An 18,692-nucleotide genomic window follows, 5' to 3' on the forward strand; every position below is an offset into this window, starting at 1 on the left:
ACCAGCTTCATGCGGTAGTCACCTGGAATGCATTTCAATTAACAGGTTTGTCTTGTTAAAAGTTCATTTGTGGAATTTCTTTCCTTCTTAATGCATTCGAGCCAATCAGCTGTGTTGTGGCAAGGCTGTCATGGGCTGGTGCCACCCACTGTTAAAGTTAGTGGCACCAGTGACACCAGGGGAAAATGTTACTCTGGAGCCCTGTAATAGTAATTCACACTAGATGTTGATTCAAGGTGTTGATGTTGATTCAGGGGAACACTTATGTGGCACTAATTTCAAACAGTGAAGGCTCCTCAGAGGAGGAAGGGGAGGACCATCCTACTCAGTGAATTTCAGAAAAAATTAAATAGTGAAACTATCCTTTTTAGATAAAACTATACTAAATATATTCATGTCACCAAATAACTGATTACAACACACTGTTTTGCAATGAAGGTCTACAGTAGCCTCAACAGCACTCTCTGGGGTAGCACCAAGGTGGAGCCAGAGGACAGCTAGTTTCTGTCCTCCTCTGAGTACATTGATTTCAGTACAAAACCTAGGCTATGTTGTAGCAACCTCATGATGGGTAAAGGGAAAATTTGAGTATCATGTAGTAGCCTAAACCTCTCGATGTTAATTTGAGCTGGGTTAATGGAATATGCATGACAGTCATCTAATATGCTGTAATAGAAATATGGCCGTGCTCATAAACAAAATCATCCCCTGTAATCTTAAACAGCACCGACCGCCACTGATTTGCAATATAGCCTAGGTCGTTACCTTTGCTTTAATAACGTATAAGTCTTTAGTAAGCAGACAGGCAGACAGACAGAAAACAAGAAGAAGCACAGAGTGACAGCAGAGAAGACGATGAGACAGACAGCACAACAGGGAGGTAACAAAATGGCTATAGCAGAGGCACAGTGGTGCGCTGCAGTGGTAGAAAAAGTAACCAATTGTCATACTTGAGTATGAGTATATATACCTTAATAGAAAATGACTCAAGAAATGGTGAAAGTCACCCAGTAAAATACTAGTTGAGTAAAAGTCTAAAAGTATTTGGTTTTAAATATACTTAAGTATCAAAATTGAATGTAATTGCTAAAATATTCTTAAGTATTTAACCAGTATCTGTCACGTCCTGACCAGCAGATGGAGCTATTGTATTCGTTTTGGGGTCAGGACGTGGCAGTTTTTGTATGTGAATGATTGTGTTGTTGATTGGGACTTCCAATTGAAGGCAGGTGTGTTGAGTTGCCTTTGATTGGAAGTCCTATATAGGTGTGTGTGTTTTTCTTTGGGGTTGTGGGTGGTTGTTTTTGCACTGCGTTTATAGCCTGCAGAACTGTTGCTGTTGTCACCTTTATTGTTTTGTTAAGTGGATGCTTTACTCCTTATTTGAAATTAAATATGAGTATTCACATACCTGCTGCGCCTTGGTCCATTTCTGAAGACAGCCGTTACAGTATCAAGCATCAGTATCAAGTATCAAAAGTAACAGTATGAATCATTTTCAGTTTCTTATATTAAGCAAACCAGACAGCACACTTTTCGTGTCCTTATACACACTCCAACACTCAAACATAATTTACAAACGTAGCATTTGTATTTAGTGAGTCTACCAGATCAAAGGCAATATGAGTAGGTATGTTCTCTTAATACGTGTCTGAATTGGACCATTTTCATGTCCTACTAAGCACTCAAAGTGTAACGAGTGCTTTTTGGTGTCAGGGAAAATGTATGGAGGAAAAAGTACATTATTTGATTTAAGAATGTAGTGAAGTAAAAGTAGTCAAAATTAGAAATAGTAAAGTACAGATACACACAAAAAAATGACTTAAGTATTACTTTCAAGTATTTTTACTTAAGTACTTTACACCACTCGTGAGCTATATCTCCAGTGGTGTGTTTACATATTGTATTTGTTTTCAACATGAGCTGGTTAAAAAAAGAGGACCATGTCTCACCAGTCACTGGTACAGAAATGGTTGAGAAATCTGTACTGTACTGACAATGTTATATATCAGCACTACTGCCTGTGTCTAAGTCGGGTGTGTAGGGTCAGGGTGTAGGGTGTATTTGTGGTGATGGGCTGTGTGTGTATGGTTAGTGATGAGTTGGTGGCACATGCAGTGATGTGGGCTGTTGTGGATAAAATTCCAAGGCCGAAATCTTGTCCCAGTCCGCCCCTGAGTAAAACCTATAGTTTCACCTTTCTACCACAACTGAGCGCGAGGGAGGCGCAAACGCTGCAGCTAGACTGTACAATGACGGTTAGTCGTCCCGCCCAGAAAGTCAGACAGTAACCAGGCTATGCTACAGTGACAGACAGTAGCTCCAGTCCAGAGCGACCTGACAAATCCGATTAGCGCTGTTTTCACCGTTTGTTCCCTCAATCTATTTTGGTTTTACGCAGCTACAGCCTGAACGATGCGATTTTGCGATTTTCCATTTTGTATATACATTTTCTTGTCATTTGGGGCCTTTGGAACACTTTCTGGAAGTTTGAGGCATTGCAACGTGGGTTTATAGATTTATTTCTGGTTGGTGAGTCCATCTGAGTGAGTGGAAGGTGCTAGTCTGCTGCTTTGCAGCGCGCTGCGTGGACAGGACTCCAAACTTTTCCCTGCACGTCCGTGGTAAACTTGGATTACCTCTCTCGCTCCTCCACATCTACTTCCTCTCTCTCATTTCCTGTCCAACTCTCTTTGAAAATATGAGAGATGTCACAGATATAACATCAACAACAACGATCACTTATTGAAATCTACAGCGAGAAGGGGTCTCACGGAAAATGCAGAAGAGCGTGCGATATAATGAGGGCCACGCTCTATATCTGTCGGTTGTCGCGCGCAAAGAGGGCACAAAACGCGGTATCCTGAGCAAGAAGTCTACGGAGAACAGTCGGTGGAACGACAAGTACTTCGCTCTCTACCAGAATGTGCTCTTTTACTTCGACAACGACCAGAGCACGCGGCCCTCTGGGATCTATTTGCTGGAGGGGTGCACGTGCGAGAGGGTTCCCGCGCACAAAGGCTCCGCTGTCAACAAGGAGACCGTGGACAAGCAGCAGGTGGGCTAGGTACCCAAGTTACCATGGTATCTGGTAGTGCAGTGCACCACACATGCTTCTGTGTTTTGGTCTCTGCTCGCAGTGCTGACACAGGTTTGTCTCCCTGTTTTCTTACATAAAACAGATTAAGGACGAGGATTAAGCAGAGAAGGTGCACTTTAGTTGAGAGGAGAGGTTGGCTGGAGGGATGACAATTGATTTCCTCCATATGCTACCTGGAATACATGTAGAATGTGTAGAATATTTCTAAATGTGGCTTTACACTAGACGTGTTGTGATTTTAGAGCATGGCAGCACAGACTACTTTGCCATATCCTCATGACAGTTGCTGTACTATATTCCAATGTAGTGAACTGAAGCTAAATATGGAAATACTAGTCCAGTAGCCACATGAAGAGCTCCATTACTGGCCGACATCTTTTGTTATTGTGATGAGCTGCATGGAGTCAGTAACTGGCAACAGACGTTTTCCTGTTTACTTTACATCCTCACAGTTGGAGAGTGGAGACAGCATGTTCACTTTCTCTGTATACAGTACAGTAGTCTACCTTTGGATATACACATCAATGCAAATGTTTCTTATATAAATATTTTTCCATTCATCTGTATTTGTATATATCTCTGTGTTTCTCAAGCTCTTTGCATACTCAGTATCTGTCTGTGTATCTCCAATGTGTGCCGCTTGACGTCACCTTGGCAAAGTATTCAACCCCTGCCTTTGAAATTACCCCGAAACCAACACCTGCATCCGTGTCCTGTACTAAATATAGGCTACTCACTTCATATTAACATCACTTTACAATCTCTAAATCAGGGGTATCAACATCATTTAGCTTCAAAAATCATGTCCAGGTCCTTGTGCTTATTTCATTTTTATTTTAGTTGAAAACACTAATTAGATCAGAAGTATCAGAAGGGTAGCTCATTGGTGAAAATAGGACAACAACAAAAATCCCCAACACACCACGGCAATCATCATCTAGTAAGACAGTGATTAGCTCATAGCCTGGAGGCACCAGGAAGAGGGATTTGTATTGTCACATCAGATCTGGCCATGTTATCTGAGAGGTTGGTGGTTGCTGGTGTTGGGAACACACATTGATTAGATCACATTTGGCCACATCAGATGCTCCCCGCACCCCATGTCTGACACCGTTATCTAACTCTCACAGCTAGCTCTGGTGGTACTCAGTTGTAGTCATATGTCTCCATTAAACATTGAACAAACCTTATTGCAACATGAGAAATTGCAACTGTAGCATATCACTCTCTTCCCCCCTCAGATTCTGTTACTCCAGTGATTGCATGTTATAAATGAGGTCACTGAACCTCCTGTGTGCACTGTATTCTGCTCAGCTCAGGTGTGTGTGTGAAGTGTGTGTGAAGTGTGTGTGACGTGTGTGATGTGTGTATGATGTGTGCATGTGGCTTATAGCAGAGGTTCCCAATCTAGGGGTCGCACCCCCCAAAGTTATCTGGGGGGGCGTGGAACCTTCCTTGATTTGAGGGGTATTTGCGATTTTATATACCGATCTATAATGACACTTAAATCTGTGATGCGTTTGGCTAGAAACAAGCTGTAAACCGCTGGAGGAAGACGCAACTCTGATGCACATGGGGGATATATGGTTTGTCTTTATGACATTCAGAATCTGAGCTACGACTTAAATTCAAGGAGTTATACAATGTGTGACTCTGTCGCTATCAATTGATATATTCACTTTCTGTAAAAGACTATGTATATTTAAATAGAGGATTAATATAAATTATAATAATAAAACATATTAGGTAGCGGAATAACATCTGGGGAAATCGGGTCTAGACTTTATTTTCCTTATCCATTATTATTTTTATTATCATTAAATAGCCTACCTAAAGGATGTCGTGAGTGTTGTAAAACTATGTGGAATTGCAGGAAATGAGCTTCAATATATAAAAACTTTCCTTGGTCCCTCAGATTATACACAATCAAGCTTTTGGTGGTGTATTTAAAAGGCAAAAAAGGGGGCCCTGGGAGACAAAAGTTGGGAATGGGTACCCCTGGTTTATAGTGTGTGTGAGGTCAACGTTTTGACCACGTAGTAGGGAACATGCTCCTTAACAGGTTTGATACAGCTGAGCAACAAACAGGTATAGAACAGTCTTATAACAGTATTATAACAATATATATTATTACAATGTTATTACTAAGGTGTTGTAAACCTAATTAATTTCTACCTGGTGCTTCAGCTTAGCATATTCATGGTACATCCCAAACAATACAGTGTTTGGTCCTGTTGGATAAAGGCCACTTAGTGGACAACAAACACACAGCTCCAAAGGCTGCAAAGTGAGAGGGTTTTAAAGACACACACACACACACATGGACACACACAAACACACACAGACACACACGACACACAACACACACAGACACTCAAACAGTAACACACACGCAAACAGTAACACACACGTGCACACACACACACATTAGATACTTTATTTGAATCCTATGTATCACAATTACAGTCGAAAAGGATTCAAACAGGTCAAAGGTCATGGATATCTGGACACTCATAGATTTAGAAAGCACCCTCTTTTCCATAGGCCTACAGCTAGGCTGCCCATGACCGAACAGAGAAGTACCTTGCAAGCTGCTTTGCCTTTATTAAACATTTAAACCAGACAAAAACATTGCAGATAGCACAAACACACACACACACACTGAGCAGTACAGTTTAGAATATATCGTGCCTAGCAGCAGCCTCATCTCCTTATAGTTGCTGTTGTCATCATTTAAAAACCTTTATCAACTACTGTAGCAACTGTACGTGTCTGGGGGGTTTGGGCTGTGCATTGTGTTATGTCTCTGGTCCTGGTTGTCTGTGTGTGTGTGTGGTGTTGGTCTTGTGAGGTAGTGGAGGATAGCGTGGGTCTCTGTAGCCTTGCTGTGGGCTCTGAGGCCGTAGACTCTGCAGAGAGGGGAGATAGTTCCATGTGAAGGCTCAGTCGCTGGTGAAAAGGCAGGGTTGGGGGGGGGGTCAGACTGTAAATTAGCAAACAGCAGCAGTTTGGGAATCAGTGTTTCCTTTAATGCTTTTGGGAGGGGGGCGTGCAAAGGACCCTGAAGCAACATTGAGAGCTGCAGATGCAAATGAGGCCAAATAAAGCATGAATTGTTTTATATGGAGGACGAGCAAAGGAGGGTAGGGAGGGGCTGCAAAAATATAGGGAATACTGCCTGCCTGTAAGTGTTCTGTCTCTCTCTCTCTCTCTCTCTCTCTCTCTCTCTCTCTCTCTCTCTCTCTGTCTCTCTGTTTTATCTGTTTGTCTGTCTCTGTCTGTCTGTCTCTCTCTCTCTCTCTCTCTCTCTCTCTCTCTCTCTCTCTCTCTCTCTGTCTCTCTGTTTTATCTGTTTGTCTGTCTCTGTCTGTCTGTCTGTCTCTCTGTCTGTCTCTCTCGCTCTCTTTATTTGTCTCTCTGTCTGCCTCTCTCTCTCTCTGTTTCTCTCTCTGTCTGTCTGTCTCTCTCTGTCTGTCTTTGTCTCTCTGTCTGTCTCTCTATCTGTCTTTCTCTCTCTTTCTGATCTCTCTCTTTATGTAAGTTGTTATATAATATACCTCTCCACAGAGGAAAATTCTTTGTGCTAATAAGATGGCTACTTCAGCGCCAGCCAGTTGGCTGATTTATGGGTTACCATGGTTACCATGGTTGTTGGTTGAAGTGGCACAGTTTTAGAACACATCACACACACACACACACACACCTCTCACACACCCACACATCGCTGTCAACACACCACGCACACCATACACACACAGAAGCACTTCAAGAAATGTTATGTAAGGTAGCCTACAAGTTTTCTCAGAAAGAGGGGGAGAGATAATTAGAGAAAAAGAGAATGAGGGAGAGAATGAGAGATGATAAGGCTAAGAGGAGGCTGGGGAAATAGTGAAAGATGGATGGATTGAGAGAGAGAGAGAGAGAGGCTTAAGATGAGTAGAGAGAAATGTAGATGATGAGGAGAGAGAGAAAGGCTGAAGATGAGTAGACAGAAATGTAGATGATGAGGAGAGAGAGAGGCTGAAGCTGAGTAGACAGAAATGTAGATGATGAGGAGAGAGAGATAGGCTGAAGATGAGTAGAGAGAAATGTAAATGATGAGGAGAGAGAGGCTGAAGATGAGTAGAGAGAAATGTAGATGATGAGGAGAGAGAGGCTGAAGATGAGTAGAGAGAAATGTAGATGATGAGGAGAGAGAGAGAGGCTGAAGATGAGTAGAGAGAAATGTAGATGATGAGGAGAGAGAGGCTGAAGATGAGTAGAGAGAAATGTAGATGATGAGGAGAGAGAGAGGCTGAAGATGAGTAGAGAATTATGATGAGAGAGAGAGAGAGGCTGAAGATGAGTAGAGATTAATCTAGATGATGAGGAGAGAGAGAGGCTGAAGATGAGTAGACAGAAATGTAGATGATGAGGAGAGAGAGAGAGGCTGAAGATGAGTAGAGAGAAATGTAGATGATGAGGAGAGAGAGAGAGGCTGAAGATGAGTAGACAGAAATGTAGATGATGAGGAGAGAGAGAGAGGCTGAAGATGAGTAGAGAGAAATGTAGATGATGAGGAGAGAGAGGCTGAAGATGAGTAGAGAGAAGTGTAGATGATGAGGAGAGAGAGAGAGGCTGAAGATGAGTAGAGAGAAATGTAGATGATGAGGAGAGAGAGAGGCTGAAGATGAGTAGAGATTAATCTAGATGATGAGGAGAGAGAGAGGCTGAAGATGAGTAGACAGAAATGTAGATGATGAGGAGAGAGAGAGGCTGAAGATGAGTAGAGAGAAGTGTAGATGATGAGGAGAGAGAGAGAGGCTGAAGATGAGTAGAGATTAATCTAGATGATGAGGAGAGAGAGAGGCTGAAGATGAGTAGACAGAAATGTAGATGATGAGGAGAGAGAGAGAGGCTGAAGATGAGTAGAGAGAAATGTAGATGATGAGGAGAGAGAGAGAGGCTGAAGATGAGTAGACAGAAATGTAGATGATGAGGAGAGAGAGAGAGGCTGAAGATGAGTAGAGAGAAATGTAGATGATGAGGAGAGAGAGGCTGAAGATGAGTAGAGAGAAGTGTAGATGATGAGGAGAGAGAGAGAAGCTGAAGATGAGTAGAGAGAAATGTAGATGATGAGGAGAGAGAGAGAGGCTGAAGATGAGTAGAGAGAAATGTAGATGATGAGGAGAGAGAGAGGCTGAAGATGAGTAGAGAGAAATGTAGATGATGAGGAGAGAGAGATAGGCTGAAGATGAGTAGAGAGAAATGTAGATGATGAGGAGAGAGAGAGGCTGAAGATTAGTAGAGAGAAATGTAGATGATGAGGAGAGAGAGGCTGAAGATGAGTAGAGAGAAATGTAGATGATGAGGAGAGAGAGAGAGGCTGAAGATGAGTAGAGAGAAATGTAGATGATGAGGAGAGAGAGAGGCTGAAAATGAGTAGAGAGAAATGTAGATGATGAGGAGAGAGAGAGAGAGGCTGAAGATGAGTAGAGAGAAATGTAGATGATGAGGAGAGAGAGAGGCTGAAGATGAGTTGAGAGAAATGTAGATGATGAGGAGAGAGAGAGGATGAAGATGAGTAGAGAGTAATGTAGATGATGAGGAGAGAGAGAGGCTGAAGATGAGTAGAGAGAAATGTAGATGATGAGTAGAGAGAGAGAGGCTGAAGATGAGTAGAGAGAAATGTAGATGATGAGGAGAGAGAGAGAGGCTGAAGATGAGTAGAGAGAAATGTAGATGATGAGGAGAGAGAGGCTGAAGATGAGTAGAGAGAAATGTAGATGATGAGGAGAGAGAGGCTGAAGATGAGTAGAGAGAAATGTAGATGATGAGGAGAGAGAGAGAGGCTGAAGATGAGTAGAGAGAAATGTAGATGATGAGGAGAGAGAGAGAGGCTGAAGATGAGTAGAGAGAAATGTAGATGATGAGGAGAGAGAGAGAGGCTGAAGATGAGTAGACAGAAATGTAGATGATGAGGAGAGAGAGAGAGGCTGAAGATGAGTAGAGAGAAATGTAGATGATGAGGAGAGAGAGGCTGAAGATGAGTAGAGAGAAGTGTAGATGATGAGGAGAGAGAGGCTGAAGATGAGTAGACAGAAATGTAGATGATGAGGAGAGAGAGAGAGAGGCTGAAGATGAGTAGACAGAAATGTAGATGATGAGGAGAGAGAGAGAGGCTGAAGATGAGTAGAGAGAAATGTAGATGATAAGGAGAGAGAGAGAGAGGCTGAAGATGAGTAGACAGATATGTAGATGATGAGGAGAGAGAGAGAGGCTGAAGATGAGTAGAGAGAAATGTAGATGATGAGGAGAGAGAGGCTGAAGATGAGTAGAGAGAAATGTAGATGATGAGGAGAGAGAGGCTGAAGATGAGTAGAGAGAAATGTAGATGATGAGGAGAGAGAGAGGCTGAAGATGAGTAGAGAGAAGTGTAGATGATGAGGAGAGAGAGATAGGCTGAAGATGAGTAGAGATTAATCTAGATGATGAGGAGAGAGAGAGGCTGAAGATGAGTAGACAGAAATGTAGATGATGAGGAGAGAGAGGCTGAAGATGAGTAGAGAGAAATGTAGATGATGAGGAGAGAGAGAGAGGCTGAAGATGAGTAGACAGAAATGTAGATGATGAGGAGAGAGAGAGGCTGAAGATGAGTAGACAGAAATGTAGATGATGAGGAGAGAGAGAGGCTGAAGATGAGTAGAGAGAAGTGTAGATGATGAGGAGAGAGAGAGAGGCTGAAGATGAGTAGAGATTAATCTAGATGATGAGGAGAGAGAGAGGCTGAAGATGAGTAGACAGAAATGTAGATGATGAGGAGAGAGAGAGAGGCTGAAGATGAGTAGAGAGAAATGTAGATGATGAGGAGAGAGAGAGAGGCTGAAGATGAGTAGACAGAAATGTAGATGATGAGGAGAGAGAGAGAGGCTGAAGATGAGTAGAGAGAAATGTAGATGATGAGGAGAGAGAGGCTGAAGATGAGTAGAGAGAAGTGTAGATGATGAGGAGAGAGAGAGAAGCTGAAGATGAGTAGAGAGAAATGTAGATGATGAGGAGAGAGAGAGAGGCTGAAGATGAGTAGAGAGAAATGTAGATGATGAGGAGAGAGAGAGGCTGAAGATGAGTAGAGAGAAATGTAGATGATGAGGAGAGAGAGATAGGCTGAAGATGAGTAGAGAGAAATGTAGATGATGAGGAGAGAGAGAGGCTGAAGATTAGTAGAGAGAAATGTAGATGATGAGGAGAGAGAGGCTGAAGATGAGTAGAGAGAAATGTAGATGATGAGGAGAGAGAGAGAGGCTGAAGATGAGTAGAGAGAAATGTAGATGATGAGGAGAGAGAGAGGCTGAAAATGAGTAGAGAGAAATGTAGATGATGAGGAGAGAGAGAGAGAGGCTGAAGATGAGTAGAGAGAAATGTAGATGATGAGGAGAGAGAGAGGCTGAAGATGAGTTGAGAGAAATGTAGATGATGAGGAGAGAGAGAGGATGAAGATGAGTAGAGAGTAATGTAGATGATGAGGAGAGAGAGAGGCTGAAGATGAGTAGAGAGAAATGTAGATGATGAGTAGAGAGAGAGAGGCTGAAGATGAGTAGAGAGAAATGTAGATGATGAGGAGAGAGAGAGAGGCTGAAGATGAGTAGAGAGAAATGTAGATGATGAGGAGAGAGAGGCTGAAGATGAGTAGAGAGAAATGTAGATGATGAGGAGAGAGAGGCTGAAGATGAGTAGAGAGAAATGTAGATGATGAGGAGAGAGAGAGAGGCTGAAGATGAGTAGAGAGAAATGTAGATGATGAGGAGAGAGAGAGAGGCTGAAGATGAGTAGAGAGAAATGTAGATGATGAGGAGAGAGAGAGAGGCTGAAGATGAGTAGACAGAAATGTAGATGATGAGGAGAGAGAGAGAGGCTGAAGATGAGTAGAGAGAAATGTAGATGATGAGGAGAGAGAGGCTGAAGATGAGTAGAGAGAAGTGTAGATGATGAGGAGAGAGAGGCTGAAGATGAGTAGACAGAAATGTAGATGATGAGGAGAGAGAGAGAGAGGCTGAAGATGAGTAGACAGAAATGTAGATGATGAGGAGAGAGAGAGAGGCTGAAGATGAGTAGAGAGAAATGTAGATGATAAGGAGAGAGAGAGAGAGGCTGAAGATGAGTAGACAGATATGTAGATGATGAGGAGAGAGAGAGAGGCTGAAGATGAGTAGAGAGAAATGTAGATGATGAGGAGAGAGAGGCTGAAGATGAGTAGAGAGAAATGTAGATGATGAGGAGAGAGAGGCTGAAGATGAGTAGAGAGAAATGTAGATGATGAGGAGAGAGAGAGGCTGAAGATGAGTAGAGAGAAGTGTAGATGATGAGGAGAGAGAGATAGGCTGAAGATGAGTAGAGATTAATCTAGATGATGAGGAGAGAGAGAGGCTGAAGATGAGTAGACAGAAATGTAGATGATGAGGAGAGAGAGGCTGAAGATGAGTAGAGAGAAATGTAGATGATGAGGAGAGAGAGAGAGGCTGAAGATGAGTAGACAGAAATGTAGATGATGAGGAGAGAGAGAGAGGCTGAAGATGAGTAGAGAGAAATGTAGATGATGAGGAGAGAGAGGCTGAAGATGAGTAGAGAGAAGTGTAGATGATGAGGAGAGAGAGAGAGGCTGAAGATGAGTAGAGAGAAATGTAGATGATGAGGAGAGAGAGAGAGGCTGAAGATGAGTAGAGAGAAATGTAGATGATGAGGAGAGAGAGAGGCTGAAGATGAGTAGAGAGAAATGTAGATGATGAGGAGAGAGAGATAGGCTGAAGATGAGTAGAGAGAAATGTAGATGATGAGGAGAGAGAGAGAGGCTGAAGATGAGTAGAGAGAAATGTAGATGATGAGGAGAGAGAGAGGCTGAAAATGAGTAGAGAGAAATGTAGATGATGAGGAGAGAGAGAGGATGAAGATGAGTAGAGAGTAATGTAGATGATTAGGAGAGAGAGAGGCTGAAGATGAGTAGAGAGAAATGTAGATGATGAGTAGAGAGAGAGAGGCTGAAGATGAGTAGAGAGAAATGTAGATGATGAGGAGAGAGAGAGAGAGGCTGAAGATGAGTAGAGAGAAATGTAGATGATGAGGAGAGAGAGAGAGGCTGAAGCTGAGTAGAGAGAAATGTAGATGATGAGGAGAGAGAGGCTGAAGATGAGTAGAGAGAAATGTAGATGATGAGGAGAGAGAGAGAGGCTGAAGATGAGTAGAGAGAAATGTAGATGATGAGGAGAGAGAGAGAGGCTGAAGATGAGTAGAGAGAAATGTAGATGATGAGGAGAGAGAGAGAGGCTGAAGATGAGTAGACAGAAATGTAGATGATGAGGAGAGAGAGAGAGGCTGAAGATGAGTAGAGAGAAATGTAGATGATGAGGAGAGAGAGGCTGAAGATGAGTAGAGAGAAGTGTAGATGATGAGGAGAGAGAGGCTGAAGATGAGTAGACAGAAATGTAGATGATGAGGAGAGAGAGAGAGGCTGAAGATGAGTAGACAGAAATGTAGATGATGAGGAGAGAGAGAGAGGCTGAAGATGAGTAGAGAGAAATGTAGATGATAAGGAGAGAGAGAGAGAGAGGCTGAAGATGAGTAGACAGAAATGTAGATGATGAGGAGAGAGAGAGGCTGAAGATGAGTAGAGAGAAATGTAGATGATGAGGAGAGAGAGGCTGAAGATGAGTAGAGAGAAATGTAGATGATGAGGAGAGAGAGGCTGAAGATGAGTAGAGAGAAATGTAGATGATGAGGAGAGAGAGAGAGGCTGAAGATGAGTAGAGAGAAATGTAGATGATGAGGAGAGAGAGAGGCTGAAGATGAGTAGAGAGAAATGTAGATGATGAGGAGAGAGAGAGAGGCTGAAGATGAATAGACAGAAATGTAGATGATGAGGAGAGAGAGAGAGGCTGAAGATGAGTAGAGAGAAATGTAGATGATGAGGAGAGAGAGGCTGAAGATGAGTAGAGAGAAGTGTAGATGATGAGGAGAGAGAGGCTGAAGATGAGTAGACAGAAATGTAGATGATGAGGAGAGAGAGAGAGGCTGAAGATGAGTAGAGAGAAATGTAGATGATGAGGAGAGAGAGAGGCTGAAGATGAGTAGACAGAAATGCAGATGATGAGGAGAGAGAGAGAGGCTGAAGATGAGTAGAGAGAAATGTAGATGATGAGGAGAGAGAGAGGCTGAAGATGAGTAGAGAGAAATGTAGATGATGAGGAGAGAGAGAGAGGCTGAAGATGAGTAGAGAGAAATGTAGATGATAAGGAGAGAGAGAGAGAGGCTGAAGATGAGTAGACAGAAATGTAGATGATGAGGAGAGAGAGAGAGGCTGAAGATGAGTAGAGAGAAATGTAGATGATGAGGAGAGAGAGGCTGAAGATGAGTAGAGAGAAATGTAGATGATGAGGAGAGAGAGAGGCTGAAGATGAGTAGAGAGAAATGTAGATGATGAGGAGAGAGAGAGAGGCTGAAGATGAGTAGAGAGAAATGTAGATGATGAGGAGAGAGAGAGAGGCTGAAGATGAGTAGAGAGAAATGTAGATGATGAGGAGAGAGAGAGAGGCTGAAGATGAGTAGAGAGAAATGTAGATGATGAGGAGAGAGAGGCTGAAGATGATTAGAGAGAAATGTAGATGATGAGGAGAGAGAGAGAGGCTGAAGATGAGTAGAGAGAAATGTAGATGAGGAGAGAGAGAGAGGCTGAAGATGAGTAGAGAGAAATGTAGATGATGAGGAGAGAGAGAGAGGCTGAAGATGAGTAGAGAGAAATGTAGATGATGAGGAGAGAGAGAGGCTGAAAATGAGTAGAGAGAAATGTAGATGATGAGGAGAGAGAGAGAGAGGCTGAAGATGAGTAGAGAGAAATGTAGATGATGAGGAGAGAGAGAGGCTGAAGATGAGTTGAGAGAAATGTAGATGATGAGGAGAGAGAGAGGATGAAGATGAGTAGAGAGTAATGTAGATGATGAGGAGAGAGAGAGGCTGAAGATGAGTAGAGAGAAATGTAGATGATGAGTAGAGAGAGAGAGGCTGAAGATGAGTAGAGAGAAATGTAGATGATGAGGAGAGAGAGAGAGGCTGAAGATGAGTAGAGAGAAATGTAGATGATGAGGAGAGAGAGGCTGAAGATGAGTAGAGAGAAATGTAGATGATGAGGAGAGAGAGGCTGAAGATGAGTAGAGAGAAATGTAGATGATGAGGAGAGAGAGAGAGGCTGAAGATGAGTAGAGAGAAATGTAGATGATGAGGAGAGAGAGAGAGGCTGAAGATGAGTAGAGAGAAATGTAGATGATGAGGAGAGAGAGAGAGGCTGAAGATGAGTAGACAGAAATGTAGATGATGAGGAGAGAGAGAGAGGCTGAAGATGAGTAGAGAGAAATGTAGATGATGAGGAGAGAGAGGCTGAAGATGAGTAGAGAGAAGTGTAGATGATGAGGAGAGAGAGGCTGAAGATGAGTAGACAGAAATGTAGATGATGAGGAGAGAGAGAGAGAGGCTGAAGATGAGTAGACAGAAATGTAGATGATGAGGAGAGAGAGAGAGGCTGAAGATGAGTAGAGAGAAATGTAGATGATAAGGAGAGAGAGAGAGAGGCTGAAGATGAGTAGACAGATATGTAGATGATGAGGAGAGAGAGAGAGGCTGAAGATGAGTAGAGAGAAATGTAGATGATGAGGAGAGAGAGGCTGAAGATGAGTAGAGAGAAATGTAGATGATGAGGAGAGAGAGGCTGAAGATGAGTAGAGAGAAATGTAGATGATGAGGAGAGAGAGAGGCTGAAGATGAGTAGAGAGAAGTGTAGATGATGAGGAGAGAGAGATAGGCTGAAGATGAGTAGAGATTAATCTAGATGATGAGGAGAGAGAGAGGCTGAAGATGAGTAGACAGAAATGTAGATGATGAGGAGAGAGAGGCTGAAGATGAGTAGAGAGAAATGTAGATGATGAGGAGAGAGAGAGAGGCTGAAGATGAGTAGACAGAAATGTAGATGATGAGGAGAGAGAGAGAGGCTGAAGATGAGTAGAGAGAAATGTAGATGATGAGGAGAGAGAGGCTGAAGATGAGTAGAGAGAAGTGTAGATGATGAGGAGAGAGAGAGAGGCTGAAGATGAGTAGAGAGAAATGTAGATGATGAGGAGAGAGAGAGAGGCTGAAGATGAGTAGAGAGAAATGTAGATGATGAGGAGAGAGAGAGGCTGAAGATGAGTAGAGAGAAATGTAGATGATGAGGAGAGAGAGATAGGCTGAAGATGAGTAGAGAGAAATGTAGATGATGAGGAGAGAGAGAGAGGCTGAAGATGAGTAGAGAGAAATGTAGATGATGAGGAGAGAGAGAGGCTGAAAATGAGTAGAGAGAAATGTAGATGATGAGGAGAGAGAGAGGATGAAGATGAGTAGAGAGTAATGTAGATGATTAGGAGAGAGAGAGGCTGAAGATGAGTAGAGAGAAATGTAGATGATGAGTAGAGAGAGAGAGGCTGAAGATGAGTAGAGAGAAATGTAGATGATGAGGAGAGAGAGAGAGAGGCTGAAGATGAGTAGAGAGAAATGTAGATGATGAGGAGAGAGAGAGAGGCTGAAGCTGAGTAGAGAGAAATGTAGATGATGAGGAGAGAGAGGCTGAAGATGAGTAGAGAGAAATGTAGATGATGAGGAGAGAGAGAGAGGCTGAAGATGAGTAGAGAGAAATGTAGATGATGAGGAGAGAGAGAGAGGCTGAAGATGAGTAGAGAGAAATGTAGATGATGAGGAGAGAGAGAGAGGCTGAAGATGAGTAGACAGAAATGTAGATGATGAGGAGAGAGAGAGAGGCTGAAGATGAGTAGAGAGAAATGTAGATGATGAGGAGAGAGAGGCTGAAGATGAGTAGAGAGAAGTGTAGATGATGAGGAGAGAGAGGCTGAAGATGAGTAGACAGAAATGTAGATGATGAGGAGAGAGAGAGAGGCTGAAGATGAGTAGACAGAAATGTAGATGATGAGGAGAGAGAGAGAGGCTGAAGATGAGTAGAGAGAAATGTAGATGATAAGGAGAGAGAGAGAGAGAGAGAGGCTGAAGATGAGTAGACAGAAATGTAGATGATGAGGAGAGAGAGAGGCTGAAGATGAGTAGAGAGAAATGTAGATGATGAGGAGAGAGAGGCTGAAGATGAGTAGAGAGAAATGTAGATGATGAGGAGAGAGAGGCTGAAGATGAGTAGAGAGAAATGTAGATGATGAGGAGAGAGAGAGAGGCTGAAGATGAGTAGAGAGAAATGTAGATGATGAGGAGAGAGAGAGGCTGAAGATGAGTAGAGAGAAATGTAGATGATGAGGAGAGAGAGAGAGGCTGAAGATGAATAGACAGAAATGTAGATGATGAGGAGAGAGAGAGAGGCTGAAGATGAGTAGAGAGAAATGTAGATGATGAGGAGAGAGAGGCTGAAGATGAGTAGAGAGAAGTGTAGATGATGAGGAGAGAGAGGCTGAAGATGAGTAGACAGAAATGTAGATGATGAGGAGAGAGAGAGAGGCTGAAGATGAGTAGAGAGAAATGTAGATGATGAGGAGAGAGAGAGGCTGAAGATGAGTAGACAGAAATGCAGATGATGAGGAGAGAGAGAGAGGCTGAAGATGAGTAGAGAGAAATGTAGATGATGAGGAGAGAGAGAGGCTGAAGATGAGTAGAGAGAAATGTAGATGATGAGGAGAGAGAGAGAGGCTGAAGATGAGTAGAGAGAAATGTAGATGATAAGGAGAGAGAGAGAGAGGCTGAAGATGAGTAGACAGAAATGTAGATGATGAGGAGAGAGAGAGAGGCTGAAGATGAGTAGAGAGAAATGTAGATGATGAGGAGAGAGAGGCTGAAGATGAGTAGAGAGAAATGTAGATGATGAGGAGAGAGAGAGGCTGAAGATGAGTAGAGAGAAATGTAGATGATGAGGAGAGAGAGAGAGGCTGAAGATGAGTAGAGAGAAATGTAGATGATGAGGAGAGAGAGAGAGGCTGAAGATGAGTAGAGAGAAATGTAGATGATGAGGAGAGAGAGAGAGGCTGAAGATGAGTAGAGAGAAATGTAGATGATGAGGAGAGAGAGGCTGAAGATGATTAGAGAGAAATGTAGATGATGAGGAGAGAGAGAGAGGCTGAAGATGAGTAGAGAGAAATGTAGATGAGGAGAGAGAGAGAGGCTGAAGATGAGTAGAGAGAAATGTAGATGATGAGGAGAGAGAGAGAGGCTGAAGATGAGTAGAGAGAAATGTAGATGATGAGAGAGAGGCTGAAGATGAGTAGAGAGAAATGTAGATGATGAGGAGAGAGAGAGGCTGAAGATGAGTAGAGAGAAATGTAGATGATGAGGAGAGAGAGAGCGCACTGGGATGTGATTGACAGTATTTATTATGATGAGAAGAGGAGGAGGGACTGAAGGGAGGGTTTTAGAGGTTTTGTGTGTGAAACTCTGCTGTGATGGTGTCTGACTGACTGTGACAGTTACAGAGAGACTGAGAGAAGATGAGAGACCATTTTGCTAGGCCAAGTAAAGCAATGAAACTACATTTAGAACCAGCATATAATACCACAAAAATCAACCAGAGAGAGAGAGGGGCGGTTGGGGGGCATGTGTGTGTTTTGTTGCTGTAAACAGCCATGATAGCCAGCTAACCAGCAGAAATCATTCATCTGTCCTCACATTAACACACACATTAAAATGCATGAACACACACACATTCACACACACAAGACCTGGGTTCAAATACTATTTAAAATATCTGTTACTTTCACATACTTTCAAAGTGAGTATTCAGAAATATTTTTAGACAAGTAGTTGAATATTTTAATGTATTTGGAAATACTCAAATACACACCCATGCATTTATCCCAGGTATTTGAAAATAGTATAACAAATAAGTATTTTAAAATACCCTTGAATTCAATTTGGTAGACTATTTGTTTTTTACAAATAACCATTCAAATACTAAAATAAAAGTACTTGTTTTGGGGCAAATACTAAAATAAAAGTACTCTCTCTCTCTTTGGCTGGGGAGGCCGGATTAACAGCAGTAAGAAGCTGCACAAGCCCTGGTCGTTATGTAACCTGCACACACAAATACATACACACACACATATACACACACAACACAAACAAGCCCTTAAGCCTCTCTCTGGTCTCTTAACAGGCAAACACGGTAGTGTCTCTTACCCGCTTATATACATACACATTTTTCTATCATCTGATTTTATTTGATATAAACAACAGCTTGTGGTGGAATTTGAATCTAATTCTATGAAAACATATTGTCATTGAGTCCAGCATTTTATGTATCGGATACAGATTCACATCTTTATTTTCTAAATAAGCAGATCAGTGGTGACATTAGATTAATAATTGTATTAAATTACATTCTAATTTAAAATAGAAATTGAACATTCAAAATGTAACAATATTGTCAAATAGAATAGAATAGAGACATTCTTTTCACAGTCTTTCTTACATAAACAGTCACTCTCCTTTCCTACCAAGGAATGGGTGGGCAGAACACAGTAGTTACCCAGCAGACATGTCCACATTGACACAATGATTTGATTTGATTTGATTTGATTGACAATGTGGGCCC

General features: G+C 42.4%; 1 protein-coding gene across 2 annotated transcripts in view; it reads left to right on the forward strand.

Annotated features, from left to right (window-relative positions):
• Positions 1-2,288: 2,288 nt before the first annotated feature.
• Positions 2,289-18,692, forward strand: part of LOC106568132 (ras-specific guanine nucleotide-releasing factor 2) — a 95,751-nt gene continuing 79,347 nt past the window's right edge. For both annotated transcript variants that reach the window (XM_045692452.1, XM_045692451.1), the window contains exon 1: positions 2,289-3,058. In XM_045692452.1, the coding sequence (XP_045548408.1) occupies positions 2,780-3,058 (279 nt within the window). In that variant the 5' untranslated portion in view covers positions 2,289-2,779. The remainder of the gene's footprint in view (positions 3,059-18,692) is intronic.

Source organism: Salmo salar, chromosome ssa13, assembly GCF_905237065.1.
Source record: "Salmo salar chromosome ssa13, Ssal_v3.1, whole genome shotgun sequence".
NCBI classification, from domain to species: Eukaryota; Metazoa; Chordata; class Actinopteri; order Salmoniformes; family Salmonidae; genus Salmo; species Salmo salar.